Source organism: Drosophila ficusphila, unplaced genomic scaffold (assembly GCF_018152265.1).
Source record: "Drosophila ficusphila isolate 14025-0441.05 unplaced genomic scaffold, ASM1815226v1 contig_414, whole genome shotgun sequence".
NCBI classification, from domain to species: Eukaryota; Metazoa; Arthropoda; class Insecta; order Diptera; family Drosophilidae; genus Drosophila; species Drosophila ficusphila.
Window position 1 is genome coordinate 14,924,521 of NW_025064328.1, and position 27,265 is coordinate 14,951,785.

At 45.7% G+C, this 27,265-nt stretch overlaps 5 protein-coding genes across 9 annotated transcripts; 3 read left to right on the forward strand and 2 right to left on the reverse strand.

Moving 5' to 3' along the window:
* Positions 1-310: 310 nt before the first annotated feature.
* On the forward strand, positions 311-11,571 carry LOC108090888 (arylalkylamine N-acetyltransferase 1). 2 transcript variants are annotated; one of them, XM_017189791.2, is made up of 4 exons: positions 311-646; positions 9,649-9,828; positions 10,707-10,859; positions 10,918-11,571. In XM_017189791.2, the coding sequence occupies exons 2-4, from the start codon at positions 9,688-9,690 to the stop codon at positions 11,353-11,355; spliced, it is 732 nt and encodes a 243-aa protein (XP_017045280.1). In that variant the 5' UTR covers positions 311-646; positions 9,649-9,687; the 3' UTR covers positions 11,356-11,571. The 2 variants fall into 2 exon arrangements, with proteins under 2 accessions (XP_017045280.1, XP_017045279.1); XM_017189790.1 differs by lacking the exon at positions 311-646 and adding an exon at positions 8,105-8,652.
* LOC108090891 lies at positions 11,479-11,961 on the reverse strand. Its single transcript, XM_017189793.2, has one exon. The coding sequence runs from the start codon at positions 11,909-11,911 to the stop codon at positions 11,585-11,587; it is 327 nt and encodes a 108-aa protein (XP_017045282.1). The 5' UTR covers positions 11,912-11,961; the 3' UTR covers positions 11,479-11,584.
* A 103-nt stretch (positions 11,962-12,064) lies between these two features.
* LOC108090889 (dnaJ-like protein 60) lies at positions 12,065-13,066 on the reverse strand. Its single transcript, XM_017189792.2, has 4 exons — positions 12,893-13,066; positions 12,723-12,834; positions 12,341-12,669; positions 12,065-12,276 (listed from the first exon to the last, which is right to left on the reverse strand). Exons 1-4 carry the CDS (start codon positions 12,943-12,945, stop codon positions 12,108-12,110), a joined length of 663 nt encoding a protein of 220 aa, XP_017045281.2. The 5' UTR covers positions 12,946-13,066; the 3' UTR covers positions 12,065-12,107.
* LOC108090887 (RNA polymerase II-associated protein 3) lies at positions 13,067-15,268 on the forward strand. 2 transcript variants are annotated; one of them, XM_043208128.1, is made up of 7 exons: positions 13,067-13,159; positions 13,217-13,388; positions 13,450-13,727; positions 13,786-13,994; positions 14,070-14,650; positions 14,706-14,991; positions 15,061-15,268. In XM_043208128.1, the coding sequence occupies exons 1-7, from the start codon at positions 13,116-13,118 to the stop codon at positions 15,150-15,152; spliced, it is 1,662 nt and encodes a 553-aa protein (XP_043064063.1). In that variant the 5' UTR covers positions 13,067-13,115; the 3' UTR covers positions 15,153-15,268. The 2 variants fall into 2 exon arrangements, with proteins under 2 accessions (XP_043064063.1, XP_017045278.2); XM_017189789.2 differs by having other exon boundaries at positions 13,152-13,388.
* A 1,133-nt stretch (positions 15,269-16,401) lies between these two features.
* Positions 16,402-27,252, forward strand: LOC108090894. 3 transcript variants are annotated; one of them, XM_017189801.2, is made up of 9 exons: positions 16,402-16,660; positions 19,879-19,961; positions 22,097-23,564; positions 23,730-24,369; positions 24,433-24,701; positions 24,912-26,025; positions 26,086-26,597; positions 26,661-26,880; positions 26,940-27,252. In XM_017189801.2, the coding sequence occupies exons 2-9, from the start codon at positions 19,937-19,939 to the stop codon at positions 27,018-27,020; spliced, it is 4,329 nt and encodes a 1,442-aa protein (XP_017045290.1). In that variant the 5' UTR covers positions 16,402-16,660; positions 19,879-19,936; the 3' UTR covers positions 27,021-27,252. The 3 variants fall into 3 exon arrangements, with proteins under 3 accessions (XP_017045290.1, XP_017045291.1, XP_017045289.1); XM_017189802.2 differs by lacking the exon at positions 19,879-19,961; XM_017189800.2 differs by lacking the exons at positions 16,402-16,660; positions 19,879-19,961 and adding an exon at positions 20,620-21,353.
* Positions 27,253-27,265: the final 13 nt, after the last annotated feature.

The following is a 27,265-nucleotide window of genomic DNA, read 5'->3' on the forward strand; positions in this document are numbered from 1 at the left end:
AAGAAACTTGGAACAATAAAATTCCTGCAAATGAAAATATTGTTATTTGTTCTTATAATTTTAACAATATTCAGGGACTAATAAACATATCCTGTCGCCATCAAAAGATATATCAAAGGATATACAAAGTCTGCATACTCCAATAAATCCTCCGTTAAAGCGACCGAATCCGCTGTTAGCATTGAGTGCTCGGCAGAGAGAACTTTGGTACCCAAGGAACCCAAATCCACTCAATGAATGAGCAGAAAAGATTGGGAGAGAGATTGGAAGCGACTGAGTTCGACCGGCGAACTATTTAAGCAACGCTCATTTGCCCATTGCATTTCAATGTGTTTTCGTTTGCCATTAAAAAATATCACGAAAAAACTTCGGTAGCCGAAAATCAGTCAGCCTAAAATCACGAAAAGAATTTCTGGCTCTTCTAAAACAACATTGTTTTTATAATAGTTCGATACATATAAGTTTCGCTAGCCTGTAAAAACTTTATTTGTTCGAAAACGTGCTAACGGTTCATTTGGTCGGTCGAATTTGAACGAATCGGGCGGAAATCTTTAACATAAATTTCGACGGTCTGCAACAAATAACCCCAAAACAACAAACCGAAGGAGACGGCACATTAGGGCCCACTTATTAGCCAATTTCACGCGTAAGTTGCCAACGAAAATACATTTTTATTTTCGTTTTTAATTATAGAAGCCTGCGTTGACATTTACTTTGCCGCCAAGTGTTTTTCATTTCAAGTTCGGTGGAAATAAAACAAGAAAAATTCACTATAAACTATATATATTTGTCGGACATCGGTCCATAGTGTTTCCCAACGGCGCACACGTCCTAATTAAATGTGAACAGCGACTATTTGGCAAGCGACCAAATTAAATTATTGAAATTGACGAACTATACGAAACCACACAGAAACACAAGTATTTACGTTAACAAATGCACAACGCTGTTTTAGTTATGTTTCTTAAAGGAGAGGGAACAAAATGATTTTAGAAATTAATAATTAATTCAAGAACATTGTTTTCTTAGAAAAATGTTCTAAGTTCGTCCCCCGATAAGTTTAAAGAGTCTTCCTCGATTTTAATCAACAAAGTAACCGCCTGATAACGCATAAAATGTGTTTGAAGGGTGAGCACCTTAGATAAGATATTTTCCTTATCTCCCAGAGCAATCAGACCAAAAAGGTTACATAAATAAGCAATACTACCCGCAGATACGTGCATACATAAGACACTAAAGTGAAGAAGTACCAGGTTTTTCGAATCGATTCAGGAATATGTTTGTTAGTTAACCCGTTGTCAAGGCGAACTCGGCGGTCAGCTTTAAGTTTCCGCCCCTCGAAAGCCCTCCATCGCTGACCAGAGGGCGTGACAATTGACCAAATTTAATCGTGGCCCACACGCACGACTAAGCTGCCAATAACAAGCAGACAAATAAATACAAGGAAACCGCACACGGGCAATGAAAATCGCAGTCCTTGGGCCGTAGGAAAAAGCAAATATGTGGAAAACAACTTCTTTCCACGACCCCCCGAACCACACACAGCCATCACACACAGGCAGACCATGTGTATCCTATTTATTTCAATTGATTCGGGGGCAACGTTGCGTATGAGCAATGCCGCAGCCAGCAAAAGAAGGGAATAACAGAAATTCCTGGCTTCGGGCAACAGGATTCTGCTGGCAGGCACGTTCTCCTTCCCTTCCGCCCCTCGACCTTCCGACTTGATACAGTATTTTGTATCGATTTGATTTGATTTCATTCCATTTGATGCTCCTGCCGAGCGGGCTTTGTGGCTTTTTAATACGCTCCAATAAAGCTGACTGAGCTCTCTGGACGCCCGACTGGCTCCCAAACATCAGCCCCCTTAATTGGATTTAATTACAGTCGAACTTGGATAATTCAAACTGAAAAATAGTTGGACCCTTTGGGGGAGAATAGAACCTAGACTTTTCCTGATCCGGAATTTCCAAGCTAGGAAAAGTGTACTGTACACGACGCTGTAAGGCAAACAACCAATGGGTGAAATGCGGAAAACTCTGCTTAAGGATTTGCTACAACACAGATTTCCGTGATTTAGTTTCGCTGAAGGCGGAAAAGTTTCCCCACTTCGATGGCTGACCAGAGCCCCTTTTGTGTTGGCTGCTTGAGTTATAGAAGGCCGTTTCTCATTCAATTAAATAAATGAAAGCGCATGAATATTTCAGGTCCATTCAGAGCGTTCATTAAGTTCGTAAACCCATGGAAGAGCCTTTGCCAATTAGTCAAAGCGCTTCAAGAGCCAACCAATTAGGCTAAAATGTTTGCTGCCTCTTCAAGCGCACTTGATGCCCCGAAATCAGCGCGGAAAAGCACAGCCCATCTCCGCTTTATTTTATAAGGACCCTCAGCCAAACAATAACAATGAAAACACATCAAAATCAATCTGTCAACAAAAGTCGAGCAAAGTGCTGACAACAGAGACGCCGCCCCGGGAAAACTGACAAAGCGTCCTGACTACGTGCCACACAAAAGTCCTTTTCATCATGATGGCGTTCTGAAGGAGCGGAGACGAGTCCCGTCCCTGAAGTATTTAAAACACCCTTCAGACGACAGAGCGGCTCCCACTCCCTCCCACTCCCTCCTTCTCCCGAACCCAATCCCATTACCCTCCTCAGTCAAGGATGTCGTTTTATTACAAGAGGAAAGACAAACAGCAAAATGGCGCCAACATTGTCAGAGTGTCAGCTTGTTGCCGTTCGCTTTTCTGTTGCTCCTGCTGCCTCTGCTGCTCGAGGCAGTCGAGCGGCAATGCCCATAATGAGGATGCTGCTGCTCCTGCAGGATAATCACGGCGCCGATGATGATGCCCACTGGTGCACGACTTTCGTTTGGCTTCCTGCCAGCAATTCGCGCTCTCCTACGTTCTTTGTACAGAGAAAAAATGTGTACTCTAGTTGGATTATTCGTTGGTCGTTATAACCAACATTGTGAGAAATTTATCAGGGAATTCACTAATACAATACTGAACTACTGATACCTGGAAAAGAAGTCCCTAGATTGCCCGTAAACTTCAACTTAACTCTATCGGTCTATCAGCCGATAAGCTCGTTTATTGGTTATGTATTTCTGAGAATATTTATTTCACAATAACGACTTGATAGGCGGATATTCGATTGCCTGGTATTTCTCAGTGCTTGTTCCGCAGGGCGCACACGGCGAATGCGCAATGTGTCGTCGTCACTGCATCCGTTGGCTTGGCGAAAAACCCCGAGGGAGAAGGGGTTCAGGCTGGCGCTGGGAATGGGGCTGTATGTGCCAGCCAGATTAGAGGAAGCCGGAGTTTATTGTTCACTGTTGCTTGCAACAACAGCATCTTCTGCCCCCAGAAGTCCTCCCTCGGTTTTTGCGTCCTGGCAGATGGCAGAAATTATCAGCTGCCTGGCAGGGATTTCGCATTTCAATGGTAACTAGCCCAGATTGAATTGGTTGGGCATGTGGACTGGAATCTCGGACATCCTTTTCAGCTGCGACCGAAAGCAAATATAAATGGAAATTCAGGGCGGGGAAATTGCCCGGGCCTGTGATGAATTTAAATGAAGTTTGCTGTTGGAATGGGGAAAATGCAATTTACAACCGAGATGGGTAATTTGCAGATGGGGCTTAGTTGGGCGCGCTCGTTTATGCAAATAAAGTGCACCGCATATATGCCATATCCGATGTTGAGTTAAACGAGCAATTTGCATTAAATTGAAATGCTCAAAAAGCACTCGAAGTGCTGCTGTAAATAACCTGATAAATAATTTAGATCGTTTCTGTTTCGCCCGCTCAAACAATTGTGTTTGCCACTCGTGCGCTTTGGCGAGATAGGAGGTGATTAATTCTAATGTGTTTAGAATGCAACGGAACACCACTTAGGAGGCGGATTTGACCGCTCGAATTTAGTGAACCGACTATTTGCTACTCAGCGAACTAAAGCCATCCCCGATAGTATGCTTTACATTTTGTTATCAATTTAAATCTGTGTCGTTGAATTGATAAATTATATTTTAGTTGATAATTTATATTTTTAATAAATGGGAAAAGTTGCATCTAACTAAAAACTTCTACATTTTGACATTTCTATAAAGAAATAGATTTATAGAGCTTGTAAAAATAATTATTTTATAACCGTATTTTAGCACAACAAGCTTTGAACTGCCTATAAATTATCTTATTTGATAATTTATATTTTTAATAAATGGGAAAAGTTGCATCTAACTAAAAACTTCGGCATTTTGACATTTCTATGAAGAAACAGATATATGAAGCTTGTAAAAATAAATATTTTATAACCGTATTTTAGCACAACAAGCTTTGAACTACCTATAAATTATCTTATTTGGAAAGGTATTTCGAACCTAGATCCAGCATACCCTTTAGATCCGCACAGGTTTATAGAACTTAAGACCGGCTGCACCACCCGCAAACTGGAATCCAGACTGGCAGCCAACCGGAGCTACTGCCCCAGACTTGGGCAGTGGACTGGGGCCCATCCAGTGGATGGTGGCCCGACTAATTCGATTAGGCGGCTTTAGCCGCTTTGGAGTAAAGTTCTAAGGCCGAATCAAACTTTCAATGTCTCGACCCCTCCCCCTTCGCGTATCCCGCCCCCAACCAGCTACACCGGCAAATCCGATGTGGGCTTTCGATTTCCAGTCACGAGTTCGGGCCGAAGTTGCCCAGCTTCAAAATCCGCACTCCGGCTTCGGTCGTGGGCCACTTGACCAAGGCGCCGTAGGAAATCAATTCCGCCTTATGGCAGCTGTCGGAAAAGCAGAGACCAGCCTGCCAAGTTTACGGCCCAATCACCAGAACTATTCGAAGCTGTTTTTACAGATCCCAAAGCCAGTGGAAATGATTAATGGTAAATGCAAAAAAAAAGTTGTAATTTATATGACAGCGGCCACCAATTGTGGGTATGTGACAGTTCCGTCCGCGAGCAAAAAACTATTGCGAATTTCTGGGAATATTTGCATATTCAAATCGACTCTTACACGTGTAATTGATCTACAACATTTAATAAATATTAATTCATAGCTTGAACTATAAGCGTGTATATATAATATATTAATCGACATTATAATGTCAAGATGGATGACTCCGAGTCCAATGGTGTTGCTTACCAGCAGACAGTGAAAAATCTACTAGTTCTCATTGGTTCGCAAGCATTTACATCGGTAGGAGGACGCCCACTCATGATATGAAATCTTAATCGGCTTGGCGTTTTCCTTAAATAATTGTTAAATTAATGCTTGAGCTACCTATTAATATTGATAAATGACCCAGGTGCTGACACCTGACGTTGATTTGCATGCGACCTTGGGCTGAGCTAGTCTAACTAAACAATTAGCTTTTTAAAACCAACCCAAAGTTCTTGTGGAAAGTAACTGGCTTCAGATTAGGTGATAAGACAAAGGGGGTAAATTAGTTTTCAGCTAGAGATAAGCCAGGAAAACATCAAATCATTTGATTGCTTTCGAGCGTTTAACGAAACGTTCAATCATTTTGATTCTGTTTACAAATTGCCAGCCATCTCGTTGCTCACTTAAACGGCGTTAATGTGATTTTAATTATCCGTATGCAAACAGAATCGCAGCGAGGCGATGACGGCGGGCAGTTCAGCACTTTGGAGTCGTTAATAGCGCCGGAATATCACTCATTCGCACAGTGGGTCCCAGAAAAATGCAACATAATTAAGCCGTTTAAATAAAAAAGTGAATACTTCTTTTTCAATGTTTCGCAATTGAGTAGGGTACCTGAAAAATGAAAAAATTATTGCCAAATATTGAATGTTTTTCTATATCTCGAAAACACAAAAGCATGGGAACTTCACCCATATAGCTCTATATAAATAAAATTAAAATTAAACTGGGAATTTCACACAGAAGCAAATTGTTTAACAGAAAATTGTTATGGCTGTATTTTCCTCTAGTAATTAAATCTGAATAAAATCAAAGCAACACACGAATGATTTGTTAAAATCACACCTTAAGTACTTACTCGACTGTTTATGAATAATACTGGGGGGTCGAACAACTATTTAACTTATGCGTATTAATAAGTTATGGTGCCGTAAAACATTTGTAAGTGTCAATTAATTCGATATCGACGTGCATAATCCGCAGACCCCACTGAATTGCGTTGTGGTGGTGCAAACTGGTTGTGGCCACCGTTTGGCAATTTTGGCAGCTCTATAAACTCGTAGATCGCTTGGAAGATTTATGGAGGATCATTAGGGGCATGACATGCGCTAAGTGGAGACTGCGAAGGCGTGGCGAGAAGTAGATACAGAAGTGCAAGCGGGCTGAATTGCATACCTATTAAACCAAGAATAATCGAGCCGGTGCGGGTTCCTTAATTAAAATCGCGTAAAGTTTTAGTCACTCGCCGGATGCAGAAACAAATGCGGTTAGATTTATAAATACCCGAAAAATTGCACCTGCACCCGGCCCGTTAAGAATTGAGTCATCCCACAAAAAGAAAGGAAACCTTGTAGCCGGCGCAATGAAAAGAGGCGCGACTCAGGGGCTCTGAGATAAATTTAGTACTCCACATTTGAGTGGGCCAGATCAGATGACCGAAAACGAGTTTCCCGCCCAAAAAGCCGCAAAAAACCAGACAGAGTGAGAGGGCGAACCGCTGACTAAAATAATATATAATGTAAACAAAATTACCCATGAAAAGTTTCCAACGATTGTGCATGATAAACAGTTTCGGCGACAATTTGCATTTTTTGCCTGTTAATTGCGGGCCACAAACCACATAGTGCTCGACCGGTTAAATAATCCACAATCAAAATATTCCAAATCGGCGAGGTTTGCCTAGGAAATCGAGGGAGTTAATAGCCTGCATAATTCCGCAATATTGGCGTGGAGGAATCGGAGAGATCCCCGCATCATAGGGCGATAATTGGCCCGAGAGCGCGCGCCAAACTAAACAAACCGATTCGACGGCGAAGAATGTAAATACGCCCCGCCGATCCGTCCTATCCGCCGATTTCTGGGGAGAGACCTCCACAATGGCTTTTGTGTTTCTTTCTTTTGTCGCATATTAATTGAGCCAGCGGCGTGCGCTCCGTTTTTGCCCGTTTGCACGGCCAAAATAAAAAACACAATACGCGACAGCTGCGAGCGGAAAGTAAACAAAAACAGAACGGGCTGACTGGCCGGACTGCGGCGGGAAAATCATTCACGGACGGAATAGTACGCATACGCCGTGTGGGTTTTAATCGCCAAAAGTTTTGGGGGTGTGCCCCATGGATGTTTACATAACGTTCTCCTAGGGCAATCCAAACACTCCGAGTGGTGGCAACACTCATACGACCCGTGGGCCCTAATGAGAAAACAGTCGGGGAGTGTTCCGTGTCAAGTATTAAGTTATTGGTATTTGAATATGTTATTGGGTTCATTTTTTATTTCTACTCAAACTGTACCTATAATTATTAGAAAGGTTCTAGTTACTTTCAACAGTTTGCTTTTTTATCAGTGGGTTCTCGAAAGTAGTTGTTTGTCACGGTAACTCATCATTATAACTCATTATTATAACTCATTATTATAACTCATTATAATAACTCATTATTATAACTCATTATTATAACTCATTATTATATATTTGGAAATTGGAAACAATTGCCAACGTAACCCAAGTTAGGAGAGAGCTCCTCCTTTTTCAATTGATCGGACAGCAGCCGACCTTGATAGTTAGCACATTTAAGACTCGATAGCACTGCACCAATTTCGAACCTGTTTGCCTGGGCTTGTTTATGCTTATTTTTGTTTAAATCTTGACAAGAGGAAAATGTCAAGAACCGCAGACCGCAGACCGCAACACAAACAGAACTCAGCGCCCTCCGCATCGGAAGTGTCGGCGGGGAAAGGCCCATCTTGGAAAGTCCAGGAAGCGGCTGACAAACTAGACTGGTCTCGAAAGAGAGTGGCAACCGGTCACGATTCCTCTCCCCGGCCGAGAGAAGCGAGCAAATAGACTGCTATATAGCCCATATAGCCGACCGATCGACCGGCGACGGTTGGCTTCAGCCAGCGCTTCTTGCTTCTCTCAGTCGCGAATAAACAGCCGGCGGTGCGGGCTTTTGTGCCAAGATCGATTCCACACATTCTCGCCACGATCCGCTGGCTATATAAGTGCGAACGGGGCCGACTCACTCGCATTCATTGTTTGCTCGCAGGCGCATGAACTCAACTCAGTCGAGGACCAAAGGACTTGCGACTCCACAAATTACGGGCCATAAATTCGCTTCATTCATTATTAATCTTGCTCCGAGTCCGATTCCCAGTCTCGGGAACTGTGTGTGTTGTGTACTCTACTGTTTATCAAAGCAAAGTAAAACTGAAAGCCAAACAGCGCCAAATACAAACAACGATTCCTCGGCAGCGAAATAAACAAAACTTCGCAAAACGTGCGCGCCAACAAAAAACGGCAACCAGGGAAAAGTTCGCTATAAATTTCCCCGATTCAGACGCCCGTGCCCCAATAAATTGTTTGTCTACGTAGAACAAAAGAAAGCATTTTGCAATAAACAAGTCCCGAAAGGCCAACCAGATCAACATGGAAGTGCAGAAGCTGCCGGATCAGTCGCTGCTCTCCAGCATAATTCTCGATTCCAGATGTGGGGTGAGTGTGGCTAAAGACCGCCGATCTGGATCTGGATCACCCAGACCCACCAGCAGCATCCAGCAGCCGCAGCTGGGTGGCAGTGAAAAGGTCTATAAATACCAGCGGGGCATCCAATAATAGATAATAGAGGTCTCGGGTGAAGAATCAAGTGGGAGTAAACAGAACTCAAAGGCCACTTTCCTGGGGGCAAGGTATCCACATTAAAAATATGGCGTGTGCGAAAATTTCAAACATTTTCGGGATCGATTTTATGGCCCATCTGCTGTGTGCTTAAGTTAATGATACGTGATTTTATTGCAGGCATTTTTGAAGAAATGCAATCGCATTCCAAGTTTAGATTTCGGTGTTTGTATTCATAATCAAACCATATAATCCAGTGATCAGTCTTCAAGCAAAAGCAAATATTATTAGCAACAGCTGTCATAGCAAGTTGTTTATTAATATTTGGTGGCTTATGCCTTCCCTTTCTTTCTTTACTGTTAAAGTGAGAGAAAATACAATGAGATTAAGGCTTATTTTTGGTATTCACCCATCTTGTCATATTACTTATACATTTTATAAACAACCTGTATCAAAGCTTTTACGACAGGCCAGCTTAAGATGTTTATAATAAACAGAAACAAGCTGTACAATAAGAACCCTGTCGCAAAATGGACGACGACCAAATCCCTCTGTTTAGAAAGTAAGATGCCTCGCTTTTATAGAGTATTTTGCGACTGCGACCTTAATTTCAGTTGTATAATTTATGGCGTCTGTCCGTGGTGTACATGAAAACAAAATTTGAAAAATATAGTCGGGGAAATTGGAAGTGAAAATGAAAATGCACGGGGATAGCGTCGCGTCGCTCTACATGTGCTACAAAATATACAAAACAATTTAAAATGCCTTTCATCTAAGAGCCATAAATAATACTGTTTTCTATACGCGGTTCGTCTTTCCCCCACCTCAGAGCCTCAATCTAAACGATTTGTTTTGTCTGCTCCGCATTTGCAGCTGAACGACTTATATCCGATTGCCCGGCTGACGCAGAAAATGGAGGACGCCCTTAGTGTTTCTGGGAAAACCCCGTCCGCCGCCGCCGCCGTCGACAAGGACTGCCCCTACACCATCGAGCTGGTGCAACCCGAGGACTCGGAGGCGGTGATCGCCATGCTCAAGACCTTTTTCTTCAAGGTAAGTGCGATCCCCTGTTCCCACATTGCAGAAACATAACGCATTGTATTGTAATCGGCGGGGAACTTGGATGCAGATTCGTTTCCATTTCATGGAATTCAATAGGGCCGAACACCTGCCTTTCTGATTTGGGAGTTCTAAACTTATTTATGTATCGTCTCGTATGACTGTCGAATAATTTAAATCGAAAGGCACAAAGGTGAATTTGAATAATGTTCCAACGAATTTCAATTAGCGAGATCACGTGCCCCTTCGATCGCCCTAATTGGGCTTTAATTTCGTTCGAAAGTCGCACACTAAAAGCTGAATTAATTAAGCCATGCGTTGACTAATCTCGGGTATTTCTGCTTCCCGATTCCCCGGAATCGAAATCGTTCTTGGGACTGGTATAAGATCTTAGCGAAGTATTCGGCTGTCGTGAGGCCTTTTGACATGATCCATGTCACGGCTAACTTTCAGGTGGTCTTGGATCACGACTCTTGACGGACTGAAACCAATATGCTCGGTTGATCTTGACTTGATCAGGTTCTGGTTCCAGTCGCCCAATGAGACTGTCCCCATGCAAAGAGCAAAGACCTATTGGATAATCGAAACCTATATTTATATTAAAAGCGCGAATTAATATGCATGCCACGCCCCAATTGCCCCGCCGCCCTCCGGTGATAATGGCAATATGCAAATCGAGTTCCGTTTTTGCAATTCTCAAACTGTCTAATAAATCACTAGAAAATCTCGCTGCGGCAAATGCGTGCATAAATCATTTGAATTGCTGATCAATTCCACGATCGTTTCGCGTAAATGCGCCCGCAATTTGTTCAGCTAATCCTCAGACTGATGATCGACTCAACCTCTAACAACGTCTTTACTTTTCTTCCCAGGATGAACCGCTCAACACCTTCCTTAATCTGGGAGAGTGCAAGGAACTGGAGAAGTATTCCTTGAAGCCCCTTCCCGACAATTGCTCATACAAAGCAGTCAATAAGAAGGGGGAAATTATTGGCCTGTTCCTAAATGGATTGATGCGACGTCCGGTATGTGGAACAATAAACCATCTTACCTTTCGCTTACTAATTTTTCTTCATCAAATAGTCGCCCGATGATGTGCCCGAAAAGGCAGCCGACTCCTGCGACCACCCAAAGTTCAAGAAGATCCTCTCGCTGATGGACCACGTGGAGGAGAAGTTTAACATTTTCGACGTTTATCCCGACGAGGAGCTGATCCTGGACGGCAAGATCCTGTCGGTGGACACTAACTATCGGGGTCTGGGCATCGCCGGACGGCTCACCGAACGAGCCTACGAGTACATGAGGGAAAACGGGATCAACGTGTACCACGTCCTGTGCTCCAGCCACTATTCCGCCCGGGTAATGGAAAAGCTAGGCTTCCACGAGGTGTTCAGCTTGCAGTTCGCCGATTATAAGCCGCAGGGCGAGGTGGTCTTCAAGCCGGCGGCTCCGCATGTCGGCATCCAGGTGATGGCCAAGGAAGTGGGGCCTGCGAAGAAGACAGCGCAGACGAAGCTCTAGATGATCTGAATTTGGATTTCGTACTATGTGATTCTTTAGTTTGTAGTTCGGTGGCGGGTTCCGGTAGTTCCATGTCAAGTGTCTCCACTTTCGATTCATAGTAGCATAAACAAACAGTACAAGTTACGTATTTATATAATTTAATTATCCCTTCGCGACGGTAAGCTTAAGTGTTTTGTGTTTAGAACGGCAATAAATAAAATGCCTTTAAAATCAGTTTTACAACAATTTAACCCCTCACCCGTCGGGAGTTAGAGCTTCGGTTGTTCAAGCGCTTGGCCTGGCTGCCTCGTTTTGCTTGGGCCTTTTTGGCACTCAGCTTTCTGTTGCTCTTGCTCCTGGCACTCCGGGATCTGGTGCTGCTAGTGGTTGTGCTGCCTACCCGAATCCTTCGCACATTCGAGTACACGAGATTGGACACGTAAACATTCTTGGGAGAGTCATCCGATGTCGTACTACCAGAGCTGGGAGAACTGGTCTGCGCCCTTGAAATCTCCATGTTGCAGAGAATGAGGACCACGATACAGATGCCGCTGATCTCAATAATTGACTTCATGTTTTGAGCAGGTTGGATGGGAATATGATTCGATTGATGCGGCCGCAGAGTTTAAGTAGTCGCCCTGTTTGTTTGCACAGTTTGCAAGTCGGCTGCCAAGGTCGACAAAATTGTTTAATTTTGCCTTGAACCAAAAGAAAACTATCAAAAATATCTATCTGCTATCACGTTTAATTTGGTCAAAACGAAGAGGATTTCACTTAGCCGATGTTTGGTTGAAAGGACTCCTGGACATTCGGTCAACCATGCGCCGTACCTGCTCCTCGTTTCCGTACTTTTGCGCATCTGCCACAACGGCTGCGTGGTGGGAATTCGCCTCTGCGGAGATTTCATCTTGGCTCTGGCGATTTAATCGAAAAGAGGTCCTGTTAAGGTGTTAAAACAACTCCAATAAAAGCAAGTTCAAGAAACTATCATCCGTTTACTTACCTGACGGAGGTGAAGCCAAAAACAGCACCTAAAACCCCGAGAGCCATTAAAACAAGCGCAACTTGCCAGTTAGAGACCCTCTTTAGACCCCGGATGCCATAGTAGGGTCCTGGATTGGGATCATAGTTAGGTTTCACATCCCACGGCTGGCCGGGATTACCGGTATCGCCTACAGGACTTCGATCCGATCGACTCGGTTGCCACAACAGGCTGTCATCGTAGTCCCTTCGCTTCTGCGGCTTTATCAGGGTTTTATAGGCCTCAGAAATCTGAACAAACCGAGCGGTTCTCTCAGGACAAACAGCATTGCTCTTGGCATCTGGATGATACTGAAGGGAAACTGGGATTAAGAGATGTAAAAACAATTCCCAGAGGTACCTACCAACTTGGATAGCTGGACAAAGGCATCGCGGACTTCTCGGGAAGTGCAATCCCTACGTACATTCAGAACCTCATAATGTGTTTCCGCTTTTTTTTGTTTTTCGTGGGAAAAACTGCGCAGTGAAAAAATTTTAACTTTATATAACAACAATGTGGCCAGCGAGTCCTTACTTACGCATATAAGAGCCACCTGCTGTTCGTGGGGAGAGACACAACCTCAGCATTGTTAGCTAGTTCCTATTAATTATTTTTATCTGTGGCAAAAACCATAATTTTAAGCCAGATTTTTCAAAACAACTTTATCATAACAAAAACAGCTGTTCCCAGGGCTTTTGATGACCGATTACCGATATAATTATCGATAAACTGAAAGTGGTGTCACATACTCTGGTTAATGAAACAGCAACTGCCGATAAACAGTGCTGCCAGACCATTTAAGTAAGCGCTAGCAACAAAAATAACAAAAATTGTCATTTAATATTTGTCAAAACTAAGAGAAAAAGAAACCAGGATGAGTGGACAAGAAAAGGCCTTCGAGTTGCAGCGACAGGTGCGTCAGAATGCGCGGGAGTACCAGAACTCTGTGAAAGAGCTGTATTCGTGGGAGCAGGACATTAAGAGTAAAGAAAAGGAACTTAAGAATGCGCCGGCGTCTGCCGCCAATAAGGTAAGTACGAAGTTGCTGGATTATTCCTGGAAAATATTAAAAGTCAGTCCATTTCCTGTAGGACATACCAGTGCGCAGTCATGGAAAGTCAGACAAGTCACAAAAGGAGGGCTCGAGCAGCTCGGCGGCCAGCACCCCCACGGAAAAGCAAGACTTGCCATTGGATCCTGTGGCCCAGCAGCACAAAAAGGCCAACGATATAAAGGATCGCGGAAATAGTTATGTAAAGCTGGCGGAATACGACAGGGCTATCGAGACCTACTCCGAGGCCATTAACGTCTATTCGCAGGATCCTATATATTACATAAACAGGGCACTGTGCTATCTCAAACAGGAGCGGTAGTAGTGTTCTAGAATATTCTGAATCCTTCTTTACTAAGCCCTGTATATTTTGCAGCTATGACCTCTGCGTGGAAGACTGCGAGGCAGCCATTTCTCTGGACAAGCTCTGCGTTAAAGCATACTACCGACGGATGCAGGCCAACGAGTCCTTAGGAAACAACATGGAGGCCCTTAAGGACTGCACCACTGTGTTGGCCATCGAGCCCAAAAACATCGAGGCCAAAAAGAGTCTGGCTCGGATCAACGATCGTCTGCGCAAAAATGGTAAGCAATAAATATAATTGCCGTTTTATTTTTTAAACAATTGCAATATTTTGTATCCAATCGGTATACTTTCAGCCACCAAAAGCGGTCCAAACTTCACTCCTGATCGTCCAGGACTGATCGACATCTTGCCCTTCGATAAGCCCGCTTACAAACGTTCCAAAAAGTCAATGCGACGTGTGCCAATTGTTGATGTGGTATCCCCTCGCGGCACCAACGATGAAAGCAGCAAACTACGCATCTCAGATGAGGACATAGACAAAATTTTTAATAGTAACTGCGGGTCGTTCGAGGAAATCAAAAAGGCAGATGTGAAGCAAATACCAGCAAAGGAGACCCTTTCCAAAGCTGAGCCAATTGTTAAGGCCTCAGTTAAAGAAAATAAGCAGAATCCAGCTAATGTAACTTCATTAATGGAGTCCACTAAAGAAAAAAAGAGTAACTTAGAAAGAAAGACAGAAACTGAGAGGGGGATAAAACCAAGCTCCTCCCAAAAAGCGGCTGTCGAGACTGCAAAAATTCAGAGCCCTGACCCCTCACACAAAACTTTCGAAAAACCTGGCACAGATGTCAAGGCGGCAAAAGTCTTTGCAGGTAAAACTGAAAAGACTGAACCTTTTTCAAAGGACAACGAAATGACAGTCAATCAGTCTGAGGTGAGCTAACTTTTAAAAAAAAGAATAAATTATTATTAAATCATCCCTTTTATAGCGCTCATTGCCGCCAGCGCCTACCGGCACAGCTCAGTTTCATGTCACTTGGAAGGAGTTGACTGCTTCTCAGAAGTACCATTACTTAAAATCCATTGAAGTGCCGCATCTGTGCAAGGTCTTGGGCGCTGGGTTCGATTCGGATACTTTTGCGGACCTTCTACGCACCGTTCAGGACTATTATGTACCAAATAAGGAGCCAACCACGGCAGCCGTTCTCCTGGAGATCAGCAAAAATGATGAGTTTACCATTTTGGCAATGCTAATGTCAGCCGAGGAAAAGAAAAGTAAGCATTTCACCTAAACTAAAATGAAATATTTCTTTTATAATAATCTTCTGTCATCCCCTTTTACAGTGGTATCGTCTATTTTAAGCGCCATCAAAAACTGGCCTGATAAGAATCCGGCTTTGCTGGATAAACTACTGAAGGCCTACGATGTAGCCTAAAATGCAAATGTTTATAGTTTAAATGTACTTATGTTGCTTCAAATTGTTAGCATAAAAAACAACATTACAAATATAAAGAGGATGTGTAGATAGGATCCCCAACATGTTACACAGAATGCATGATGGAATTTATTTCAATGGTTATTAGATACGCCAGGTTTGGATCTTTGGCATTAGTTACGCTAGTTGCGAATTTCTATCATGTGACTCATGTTTTAGCTTAGTTTTATCCAAAAATTTAATATGTAAAAGACCATTTGAACAAACAGAACCGTTCTTGCTTTGCCAGACCATGAATATTAAGTAACCAATTGAGTAATACGAATAAGTGTAATTTACATAAATCAGGAGATTAATTCAATCTGCGAAGCCACCTAAAATGGGCTTTCCAGCAAGAACAACAACTCCATTAAGCGACGTTAAGTTGGAAGCGCTGATCAGTCGGGGGATCCGATCCGCGCACATATCATTACAGCGACACCAGTCGGAGGAGTGGAAGGAGGTGACACCAGAGTCCGGAGGGGTTAAATCCGAGCAGAAGCTCATGCCGGCGAGTATCGCGGGCGGTGAGGACCGTGCGGTACGCTAATTGCGTGAGAGCTGGTGCACTAAGCACAGGGGCCGGGTTTTACTTAAGCCCATTGTTGCCGCCGCTAGTTATAATTTAATTTACATTTTTTCTTAACAAACGCTGGCTGCGATTTATCAATTTCTCGCTGCGAGAGAACCTACAAGAGCGATTATCCAGGGTTGTCGGTGCTTTTGGCGCCAGTAAAGCTGCAAGTCGTTTCTTGCCGAAGAATATTTGCCTACAGGGTAGCAAAGACGAGGTAGCAAAAACACCTGTTAAAAGTTTTTTTACCCTTGCAATATTTTAGGAAATTTAAGTAAGGTTGATCTATAAATTTAGAATTCATACTTTTATTGAACTGGACTGAAATAAATTCTTGAATCTTTTAGAAACACCGTTGCCTCAATCTGCAGATAGTTTAAATATTTGTGAATAGATCACAATTAAATTCTAAGATCATAAAGCTTCCGGTTATTTCTCCTAATTTAAACAATCATTTGCTAAATGATAATGTATGATATTTAAAAAAATTGTTATTTTTTAATCAACTGGGAGAACCGTTGCACCGATCTGCAGTCGCAGTGGCAACCCCTGAAGCCGCGCTTGATCGACCAGAGCGGCTTTCGGGAGAGCCCGAACTGGAAGTGAGCGGACGGCGTAGCGTGTGGAGACCTGAGCGATCGGTTAGTTGAGGTCTGCACTCCAACGGATTTGGATATAGTCGCTCGGGCGTGAGAAAATCGCGGTAAACCGGGGAGAATCGAGAGAGGCGGCGATTGAAACCGAAAGGCAGAGTTTTTTGTAAGGCGCGATCTTAACAGCAGCTGCATCGAGTATACGGAGCGTGAAACACAAATAATAGTTACTATAAAACGACAAACGACACAACAAGGCAAAAGATTCGTAAACAATCAAAGTAACGGCAATTTGTGCGAGTGTGAGTGTGACTAATTTAAAGGCGACTTTAGCTAAACTAAGATCTTTATTAACGAAAACGAAAACCAGGGGAAGACCCGCCCCTCCGCAGCGATCAAATATTAAAACTAATATTAAACAACCATACTGAAAGAGAGCGTCTGGAAAATACGCAAATTCTAAATAAAAACCCAGTTAAACCTGTGCAAAACGAGTGATTTAACGATTTCACTGGCGTGCAAGTGTGTTGGCAGCCAGTGCGGCGTATACGTAACCCCAAATCTTGTCAAATCTGTAAAGAATAAACCGAAACAATGGGCCCAGCCTCCCACTGAAAAATCGAAAAGCGTAGTTCGCCTTTCATTCAGTAACAACAATAAGAATGCGGCATGGGGTTTTTCTGAGTTATTTATTTGTTTTTCTTTGAGCTTCGGCTTTGTTTTTGCCGTCGCCAAGTGCACGTCTTCATTTCATTAGTTCGATCGCCATGCTCCGGGTTCCAACCACTCTAAGATTACTTCGATCTTCGTTTCAACCTGTGCCAAGCGCAAAAGCACACAAAAAGATCAGGCAAAATAAAGGCAAACAGCAAAAACGTGTCCCATAGCCCAAAAAGACGCTCGCAACAGCATCGGGCCAAGACATAAAAGTCGCCCGGTTGGTTCAGGTTTTCGAGCACCAGCAACAGTAACAGAAAAACAAACGAAAAAACAGAAACCGAAAGAGCAGACCCCCCTAAAGACCCCCGGTCCACAGCGTAGCGGCAATAATATGTAAAAGTTGAGAAAAAAAATCAGGCAAAACGCGCGGCGATACTTATAAATAACAATCTAGATGGCTAAGAAGAGCCACCTCGGCTCAGAAAGCTGTTTAGCATAGTTTATTTTTGCGCTAATGGGCGGGGGAGGGGGTTCTGGTCGGATCCGTTTAACTGGAATCCGAAAAAGATGCTAAATATGCGATCAATAACAAATGGAATATTCCGTTCCTGGCATTGGCCAAGCCTCGACTTTCTTTTCTCGCATCCGGCAAATTTGCAATTCAAATTAAATCCTAAGAGTGGTTTGCTACATTTTTGATTTTGTCAACTGTGTTATCACTTCTTGAGTAATGTTATATGACGCACTTCCGTTAAGGGATCTTATAGACCGTCCAAAAATCTGGTGAAATATGTGCTTTCGAGTGCGATCACTGCTCCGATATTTGGCCATAAAGTTAGGCAGTCGGTGCTAATTCCATTAATTATTGACGCCTTTGCCAAACATCTTGATTATCCCAACTGGGCTGTGGGTTGGGCTCGCTGGCCAAATTAAAGTCATGGGTTCGAGATTTTGGCCAACAAATGAGTGCTAGTTATAATTGACTTGTTGGCCGAGTGAATCCCATGCCAGCGGCAATTAGCACAAAAACAAAATACAATTTATTCATATTTATGGCTCAATTTGACCGTTGCTTACGTGCAATCGCTTTTTTTTACCCCGCCGCACGCCATTTTTTAGAGCGCGAGATGTCGTACAGTTTGGTCTCGCTGGATTTATTGAAATGCTAATAAAACGCTAAATGCTCCGGCATGATGAGCCAGCCAATTTGCGAATGCCAAAGCCCCAAAGCCTCAAGGATGAGGTTAAAGCCACGACGCTTCGAAAAGCGAAGAAGTCAAGCGCCCTGCAAAAAGCCACGATGCCAACTTCCGACTCCGTAATAGAAACGGCGAACAACAAATCAATCGCCGGACAACTACAGGTTTTTTCTGCCATTTGCTGTCATCTTCAAGTGAAACTCTCGTCACGATCGTGATTCTGGTTTTCGGTTGGATTTATTTTTAGTTGCCCTGCCGCCGACTAAATCAAATCACTTGAGCATTTCATTATATTATTATAGGAGGAAGCGTTCTTTATCCGACGGGCAAACAGCCCGTCTACATGTCTATATGTATGAAATCCAAGGCGTTAATTCAATCAAATCATTGCGACAAAACAGCCATGACAAAGCGGAGGCAAAGTCTGGCTTCAGAAACCACTTTCAGCCGTCAGCGGCTATCGCATCGTATTAGGGAATCGAACCAAGGCTGTGCGTAGTTTATTACGAATTGAATACACCTACTTTTTCACTCGAAAATCTTGTTTTAGGCCACTTCTCCCAGATCCCTCGACATTGCGCATACGCCAAGCGGGACTGCCCACCTTTTGTTGCCTACTTTAGAGCGTATCTGCGCAGGAATTCCCCTCTAGGCACTCTATTTTAGTTTGCATTTCTAAGTAACCCAGCAGTGTGTCACTTACGATACAATTATGCACTTCAAGTTGAGTGTCACGTGTTGGATTCGATGCAAATGAGTTGCTGCTGCACAACGGATCAATTCGTGTCGTTTTGCGGCCCCCACTGAAAAGCGGATAATGCTGCGGATCAGACGTCGCAGAGTTGGAATCGCGAATTGCTTATCTGGCACTTGTGTTTTTTGCGTTCTTCCGATGCCAGACATTGAGATATCAAGTCTGCGTACACACATACATACACATTTGCCAGTGTGTTGCATTGAAGCAGACATATGTATTTGCACGCCGATCTATGCATTGTTCTGAGTAAAGGGAAGGTTTCCTTCAACAAAATGTTGCACAATTTCTTTTATCTTCTTTATAAAAGGGTTTATTTTAATACATTAACTAATTTTATAATTTATTTATAATTTATAATTTTAACTCTAACTTAAGTGTGGATATATACAAGGTGAAGCAGAGCATTCCACTTTAAAATTATTCCGCTTCCAAATTAAGGATTATAAAGTTTAATGGCTTAAATAATTTATTTTCTATTGATTGTTTATTAGTCACGATCTGCGTTCAAAATTTTTGGGATGGTAATAAATGAATGATTTTAAATGCATAGTTGTTTAATTCTTTACCTCGGATTCTTCGAACGCGAACCTTAAATAAACTCCGAACTTGACAGGGGAATTTTCCACCAATCTGTTTGCTCTTTTTTTAAAACATTTATCGTTAAATGAAAAAAATATTAAAAACCCATTTCAATAAATCTCTCTTGTGAGCTGATTCTACGAGGAAACCTTACTTCTGATATGTTTAGAATAAACTGGGTTTGTTCTACTTTACGAATGTGATAAGGCTAATCTTGCTATGTTGTCCAACTTCAACACTTCCATCAAATTTGGCTGCAATGTCAGTGGAAATTTCAAGAGGCAAGGCCGACGGCTCATGGGCACATCTCTCTCATTTTTTATAGACCGATCACCAGTCATGCTGTAGCCACGTAGACAGGATGCTTCTGAAGTGACCCGAATATGGACCTTGATTTCTTCGAACTCTGTAAGTAAAACCTTTCGAAACTCGACTTGCAAATCCATTCAATTACCACAAGTGTTTATGTGCATATTTTCGGCAAGGATAACTAATTCCAATTCAAATGGGGTCCTTGCTGTGGCCCCGTTGAAGGCTGGTTCGACTCTCCTCGTCATTGACAACCAAAGTGGCTACCGAAAATAGATATAACAGAGGAAAGGGCCATCCGAAAATTATAGATACTCTAACCAGCAAGCGCTTAAAATACTGTATTCGGATTTCTAGATTAGGAACTATCCATTGAGATGGCAGAATAAGGAATACCTTTAAAACGAAGACGAAGTTTTTTGGAGATGTATATAGTTTGTCGCCCTTAGCTTACATTGAAGATTCTTTTCATTTTTTCATTTGAAATTGTAATTACTTTAAGATTTAGCAAGGGTATCTAGATTTGAATTTTGACACTCTGCATCTCGTACACCCACAAAGACTCAGAATGGGACAATAAGGCTACATGATAGCTGGAATCGTTTAATACATTTCTGAACAATTTCGGCCCGACTGGCTGGGATTTGCATGCCACTTGTGCGGCACACGAAACGAGCAGGTTGTTTGATCAATAACCGACTCCGGGGGACGGAAGCCCAAATATTTGCACTCCGGTTATGATTTCGTTGGCCGCAGTCAGTGCTCAGATATTTCCAATCCACATCCGACGTGTCGCGAAGTCACAAAGCCAAATAATAAATGCTTGCAAATTAGTGACAATTAACCAAGTTCCGAGATTGTGGAAACAGTTTTCAGTGAATAATCAAGGGCATGCGGAGGGCTGCGAAAGCATTTGTAAAAATATTGATCTGAGAACAATTGCATAAACACTGAGTGCGATTAAAAACCCTGTAAAACGATGATCTGCTGCTGGGGTTTCGCCAATTCTAGGGCTTTAATTTTTATTCCAGGCAATTAGGTTTCGTTTTCATCGGCGCTTTCAGCTGGTTACCACGCCGATGTGAACCGCTCTTGGTTTCGATTTGGTGTAAGCTGGGCCTCATAGTTGGGCCTCATAGTTTGATTATTAGTTTTTGCTCGTTTTCGAGGCATTTTCACTGCTCAGCCAGTTGTGAAGAGTGCATCAACCGTATGCTCGCTCATACGTGCGTTAGATAATTGTTTTCTCGGCTAATTCGGAACGGCAGCAGCAGAATGCATCAAAACCGAGGAGTTACTGAAACCGAAACTCCATTTTGTTTCCATGGATGCTGGCAGCCAGCTTTCTTGGCCATCAGTGCGATTCGTTTGGGCTGCCGAGCTGTGGAGCGTTCGTGCTGAAAGAGTTTTTGGTCCTGCAGACGCCACTCCATAAGTCCTGGCGACCGATAACCGAAGTATCAACTATGGACTATCCCAAGACTTTGAACGGTAAACGCTAACATAATCCCCCAAGCAGCCGCATAAATTACACAACAATTTACATTCGGCACGTCAACAATTTATTCGGCCAAGTATCGATCAAACAGAGCGGGAATTTCAGGGCTTATCAGCGGGCTGCTCCCTGTTTTCACTGTTTTCAGTGCCCCGAATCTGTTTATTTAACTATAATTATCTCGGGGTATGGTAAACGCCCCCACAAAAACGTGCGATATTTAATTTCTCTATAAGTGAATTGTTTTTCTGGTATTTCGATTTGCCGTCTGAGTCGCTTGCGATTCCCGGACTTCGCTCTACTCTGAAAGATAATACAAATCGCTCCGATATTGGATGTCATGTTTACTCCTTAATTACGTAGCGGGGGAGTGGCTTTCGCACTGATTAGTTTATTATTTAGCTTAGTTCTTTAGAACTCATTTTGTACTTTAGATTCTTTGCCATTTTTTGTATAATGCATACCCACCTACATTAGCTAGGTCCAAAAATATTTATACCCGTATCTTTAGATTGTGTTGCTATATCTATACTATATATTTTTCCTCCTGGCAAACCGCCACTATTTGGGAAAGTTAAAGAACTTATTCCTCTGCTTCAATTTCGTTCGGACTAATCAAAAGTTCCTAAAAACAAAAAACTATTAAAGTAGATTACAAGATTTATTTTGTTCTCATCTTAATGCTAATCTTAAACCGTATTATCTCATTTGATTTGTTAACTTCACTTTGTGGTTACAGCTCCCCAAGATCTGGAAGACATAAACAGCGATGGCATGGACAATCTGGATCTGTTGATGCAGGGAGCCCTCGACGACAGCATCCAGCTGGGTCACAATGCCCACCTGTCCGCCGGAGGAGGAGGGGGAGGCGGAGCAGTCCACTCCCACATGGGCTCGCCGCACACACCGCCCATGAACGGCCTCGATGCCCAGCTGGGTGGCTCCGGGCGTGTGGGCAGCGCGCCGGTGGCGACGCAGGCGCAGAGCCACGTGCACCCGCAGCTGCCGGAGAGTCCGCCGGACTCGCAGCCCGCCTACAGTCCGCTGGGCGAGGCACACGGAATGGCGATGCCGGGTCGGGAGCTCATCTACCCGGGGCTGCCGCCCATGCAGCACCAGCCGGGCCTCCTGCAAACGGACCTGGGCCAGTACGCCTCGCCTCCGCAGCACCAGCAGCACCACTTCGCGGCCCCGCAGGCCGACGTGCGGATCAAGCACGAGTCCGGACTGATCATGAGTCCGAATAACTTGCTGTGCCACCAGCAGCAGCAGCAGCAACAGCAACAGCAACAGCAGCAGCAGCAGATGCACCAGCAGCACCAGCTGAGCGAGCAGCAGTTCGCCACACATCCCCACCAGCAGCAGCTCCAGGAGCAGGACCAGATGCTCTACTACGACAGCGGAGTAGGGGCGGGGATGTATGCAGCCGGCAGCTACCAGAACCTGTCCACCTGCACCCTGACCTCCGCCCTGGGACTGGACGACCGTGTCCAGGTGATCGGGACCAGCCAGCTGTCCCTCAACCGCGTCTCCGCTCCCTCCACTCCGGTGCACTCGTTGTCGCGGAAGCGGAAGATGTCCACCCAGCTGGACTGCCCGGACTTCGCCCCCACTCCCAAGGTGGACGCGGGCCTGCAGATGAGTCCCCTGCGCGCCTCCCACCACTCCTTGGCCACGCCCACCCCGGCGCCCTCCCACTGCTCCGCCTCCGTGTCGCCAGCCCTGTCCGCCGTGAATTCGCAGGCGGAGAACAGCCTGGACGGGCAGTCCGGCGGAGTGGCGAACGGAGCGGCATCCGGAACGGGTTCGGGATCGGGATCGGGTTCGGGGTCCGGAAGCGAGGCGGGCGACCCGGCGGGCGGGCAGTGCATCCGGTTCAACGGATTCCAGCCGGAGAACTGGCATAAGCTGTTCGACCAGAGCCTGCAGGAGCTGTCCGTGATCTACTACCGCGTGGACGCCGACAAGGGATTCAACTTCAGCGTCTCGGACGACGCGTACGTGTGCCAGAAGAAGAACCACTTCCAGGTTACTTGCCATGCGCGCCTCCAGGGCGATGCCAAATTCGTGAAGACACCGTCCGGCTTCGAGAAAATCAAATCCTTCCACTTGCATTTCTACGGCGTCAAGTTCGAGGCGCCCAACCAGACGATCCGCGTCGAGCAGAGCCAGTCGGATCGCTCCAAGAAGGCCTTCTACCCAGTACCGTAAGTAGAGCTCCACCAATCCAAAACCAAATTCCTAAATATCAGAAATGCAAGTGTAGTAGCTAGATGAACATGTAAAGATAATGAATTGATTAAACATACAAAGGGAATTTTAGTAAATTAAGGATCCGAATCGCAAGCTAACCATTTCCCGTCCTCCCACAGCATCGATCTCCAGAAGCACATCGTCAGCAAGATCACCGTGGGTCGCCTGCACTTCTCGGAGACGACGAACAACAACATGCGTAAGAAGGGCCGCCCCAATCCCGAGCAGCGCTTCTTCCAGCTGGTGGTCGGCCTCCACGTGCACACCATCTCGGGCAACTTCCCGGTGGTGAGCCACGGCAGCGAGAAGATCATCGTGCGCGCCTCGAACCCGGGCCAGTTCGAGTCGGACGTGGACCTGTGCTGGCAGCGCGGGCTCACCCAGGAGTCCGTGTTCCACGCAGGCCGCGTGGGCATCAACACGGACCGGCCGGACGAGAGCCTGGTAGTGCATGGCAACCTCAAGGTGTCCGGCCACATCGTCCAGCCGAGCGACAGTCGCGCCAAGCAGGAGATCGGCGAGCTGGACACCTCGGTGCAGCTGCGCAACCTGCAGAAGATCCGGATCGTGCGGTACCGCTACATGCCCGAGTTCGCCGTGCACTCGGGTCTCCGGCGGGAGAGCGACACCCGGGAGATCGAGGACACCGGCGTGATTGCGCAGGAGGTGCGCGAGGTCATCCCGGACGCGGTGCAAGAGGCTGGCAGCGTGGTGCTGCCCAACGGGAACGTCATCGAGAACTTCCTACTGGTCAACAAGGTGGGAACTGTCCTTTGCTCAGTGCCTTAAGCCCCTAACCTTAACCGCTTACTCCCTTTAAAGGACCGCATCCTGATGGAGAACATCGGAGCCGTCAAGGAGCTGTGCAAGGTGACCTACTCGCTGGAGTCCCGCATCGAGCACCTGGAGCGGGCCAATGTCACCCAGAACAGCCTCCAACTCCGTGCCAAGGACCTGCTGGAGCCGCGCTGCATCCTTCCGGAGCGCGCTGCCATCCAATCCTTCGGCAGCCGCAAGGACGGGTACGAGGTCTGCTCCAGTCGATCGCTGCAGATCGTCATTTTCCTGCTGATCATCGTTATGGCAGCCTGGTGAGTGGTAACCCATCGGGTTCTCCAATTAATCCTTCTTTTGTATGTGTAAGAGTCATTTTTGTTTTAAAGTATACATTGTGTTTGAATCCTCTAATAACCTAATAAATTTTACTATAATTGAATCGTTTTCCTATTATGATGAATTAATTAATTGAACTCTTTTTAAGTTGCCAATTCGATATTTATAACCTTTTTTTTATATTCAAGCCTGGCGGCGGTGTCCACGCTGTACTTCGTAGAGCACAACAAACAGCAGCAGATGGACGGCTACCCGGTTTTCGGCAACGGACTTTTCCGGCCGGAGACGGGGTCCACTCACCTGAGCGACGAGGAGCGGCACTACTTACACAACCTGCACACGCTGTTCAAAAACAAGACGCACGGCCCGTGGTCGTCAGGCAGGATGTACGCAACCAGCACCAGCCGACCCCCCGGATCCCGTTCTGGAAATGAGGAGGAGGCGGAGGAGCTGGCGGCGGTGCTGACCAAGCCGCAGGTGTCCAGCAGCCAGCAGCAGCAGCAGAGCCTCAAGCATGGCGTCATCACGACGACAGCTCCGCGGTTTGCCAACAAGACCATCAACAGCAAGAAGGGCAAGTGGCCGCCCACCCAGGAGGTACTGCGTCAGGCGGCGGGTCAGAAGTTGCATCTCACGGCGCCGGTCCACGTGGCTCCGCCCGCTCCCGCGAGGAGTCTTCCTCCGGCTTCCCTGAACGACACAATAGCATCAACGGAGAAGCCGTCCCAGGCCATTCCCCTGCCGCAGGACTTCGAGAACAACTCGATCGACATCGATGCCCAGCAGAAACAGTCGCAGCTGAAGCTGGACGAGCACATCGTGGTGGTTGGCACGATCGCCAGCCCCGCCTCCGATGCCTACGACTCCAGTGCCCCGGCCCCCGCCCATCCCATCCGGAAGTTCAACCCCGGAACGGTTTACACACATGTCTACAAGACGGTGTCGCCTCCCACGGCGAACTTGGCCCTGACCACTAACAAGGTGAGCACCGAGCCCGCCCAGAGTCCGCTGACCCAGGCCCTGGACGTTCCGCCGCCGGCTATTCCGCTGCGGAACAGCAGCGACAACCCGGACGCCCTGGACCTGCAGAACCTGAGCAACACAAACGAGTCCGTGGACAACCCGATTACCGGGGTTTATGGCTTTGAGTACCAGGCCTCTGGACTGAGGGAGTCCAATGTGGGAAGGCGGTCGGCCAGCCAACGGAGTCTGGACTGGATTAGACAGAAGAGCGTGAAAACGGCGGTCTTTGGACAGCCAGCCGAATGCAACGGCGACGAGTCGGTCAGCGATAATTGTCAGGTAGGCATCAACTGGCATGATCGGCCTCCAAATTAGTAATGCATTTCGTGTTATCCTCAGTCCGTTTGCTTCGAGGAGCTTCCTCCGATTCAGACTCAGCCAGACAATGTGGACGCCAATGTGAAGGAGCAGCACGTGGAAGATGATCTCCAGTCGGCCGAGGAGCAGGATCAAGATCCGGACATTGTTGAGACGCAGCCCGCTGGGCCAGCTGGCAACGACACTTTGGCCGAGGCCCAGCCAGGAATACAGGGCAAGAGTTCTCATAGCACCGATGCCCTGTCGAAGAAGTTTTCCCAGGAGACGGAGCCGGTGGTCGCAGCCAATGACGATCCGGTGTACCAGCTGGTGCAGGCCGCCTCTGTTCAGAATGAGGCCCCGAAGGATGAGAATGTGCTGCCGCCTTTCCAGCTGGACTGCTGGAGTGTGTCTAGTTGCGTCCTGGCCGCCCAGTACAATCGCACCATTGACATGGAGCAATTCTGTCCCACTTCGGGCACCTCCCTCAACGTCAGCTACACAGTTCCGGTGTCGCGTTATCTGCAGGCCAGCAGTCTGGAGCTCCACCTGAGGTACAATTATACTCGTGTTTATATGTATATCATATATACATAAAACGACTACACTCCTTACAGCTCAAACAAACCGCTTCAGTGGTCCATCTGTATCGACGAGGACCAGGCCAAGCCCAGTGCCAACGCCCAGCTGAATGAGGACGACGAGGCCACAGCCACCAGCGGCGTGAAGATCCTCAAGCAACTGGGCAAGAACAAACTTAGCCTGGCCCTCGATCTGCCCGCCCGCGGCTTCTTCCTGCGGGACTTCATGCTCCGCGCCAGCCACGACTTGGAGCAGGTGGGTTTTTGGGCTGTACTTAAGCTTATTCAGTGAATCCTCTACTCTTTCAATTGCAGCAAAAACTTTGCGATGATAACGCTCACCTGGCGAACCCCATACTCCAGTACAACTTTAGGATCGTAAGAGATTGTGATTAGTTTACAGCTTAATTTATGGCACGGATCGTGTGTACTGCATGTTTGTCCTGGCACCCAACACGGAAAATTCGTTTAAATTAGGAAAATGAAGAGATGAATAAAAAAAAAACTGTTGATCAGCGCGTGGAATATGAAATGAATACATTTATACGTTAAGAAACCAATTCATTAATAAATACAAAACAATTACCGACCATTTAAATAAAATATGTAGCGAAATCTTTTAAAACAATCTTTCATTTATC

Excerpts from the sequence above, each read along its gene's own strand:
- LOC108090889 (XM_017189792.2), bottom strand. The coding sequence starts at position 12,945 with ATGCTGAGGTTGTGTCTCTCCCCACGAACAGCAGGTGGCTCTTATATG. Across the intron at positions 12,835-12,892 it reads GGTGGCTCTTATATGCGTAA|TTTTTCCCACGAAAAACAAA; the intron begins GTAAGGACTCGC and ends TTCACTGCGCAG. Across the intron at positions 12,277-12,340 it reads TTTGGCTTCACCTCCGTCAG|GACCTCTTTTCGATTAAATC; the intron begins GTAAGTAAACGG and ends ACACCTTAACAG.
- LOC108090894 (XM_017189800.2), top strand. The coding sequence starts at position 21,191 with ATGCTGGCAGCCAGCTTTCTTGGCCATCAGTGCGATTCGTTTGGGCTG. Across the intron at positions 23,565-23,729 it reads AAGGCCTTCTACCCAGTACC|CATCGATCTCCAGAAGCACA; the intron begins GTAAGTAGAGCT and ends GTCCTCCCACAG. Across the intron at positions 24,370-24,432 it reads ACTTCCTACTGGTCAACAAG|GACCGCATCCTGATGGAGAA; the intron begins GTGGGAACTGTC and ends CTCCCTTTAAAG.
- LOC108090888 (XM_017189790.1), top strand. The coding sequence starts at position 8,587 with ATGGAAGTGCAGAAGCTGCCGGATCAGTCGCTGCTCTCCAGCATAATT. Across the intron at positions 8,653-9,648 it reads TTCTCGATTCCAGATGTGGG|CTGAACGACTTATATCCGAT; the intron begins GTGAGTGTGGCT and ends CCGCATTTGCAG. Across the intron at positions 10,860-10,917 it reads ATGGATTGATGCGACGTCCG|TCGCCCGATGATGTGCCCGA; the intron begins GTATGTGGAACA and ends TTCATCAAATAG.
- LOC108090891 (XM_017189793.2), bottom strand. The coding sequence starts at position 11,911 with ATGAAGTCAATTATTGAGATCAGCGGCATCTGTATCGTGGTCCTCATT.
- LOC108090887 (XM_043208128.1), top strand. The coding sequence starts at position 13,116 with ATGAAACAGCAACTGCCGATAAACAGTGCTGCCAGACCATTTAA. Across the intron at positions 13,389-13,449 it reads CGGCGTCTGCCGCCAATAAG|GACATACCAGTGCGCAGTCA; the intron begins GTAAGTACGAAG and ends CATTTCCTGTAG. Across the intron at positions 13,995-14,069 it reads CGATCGTCTGCGCAAAAATG|CCACCAAAAGCGGTCCAAAC; the intron begins GTAAGCAATAAA and ends GTATACTTTCAG.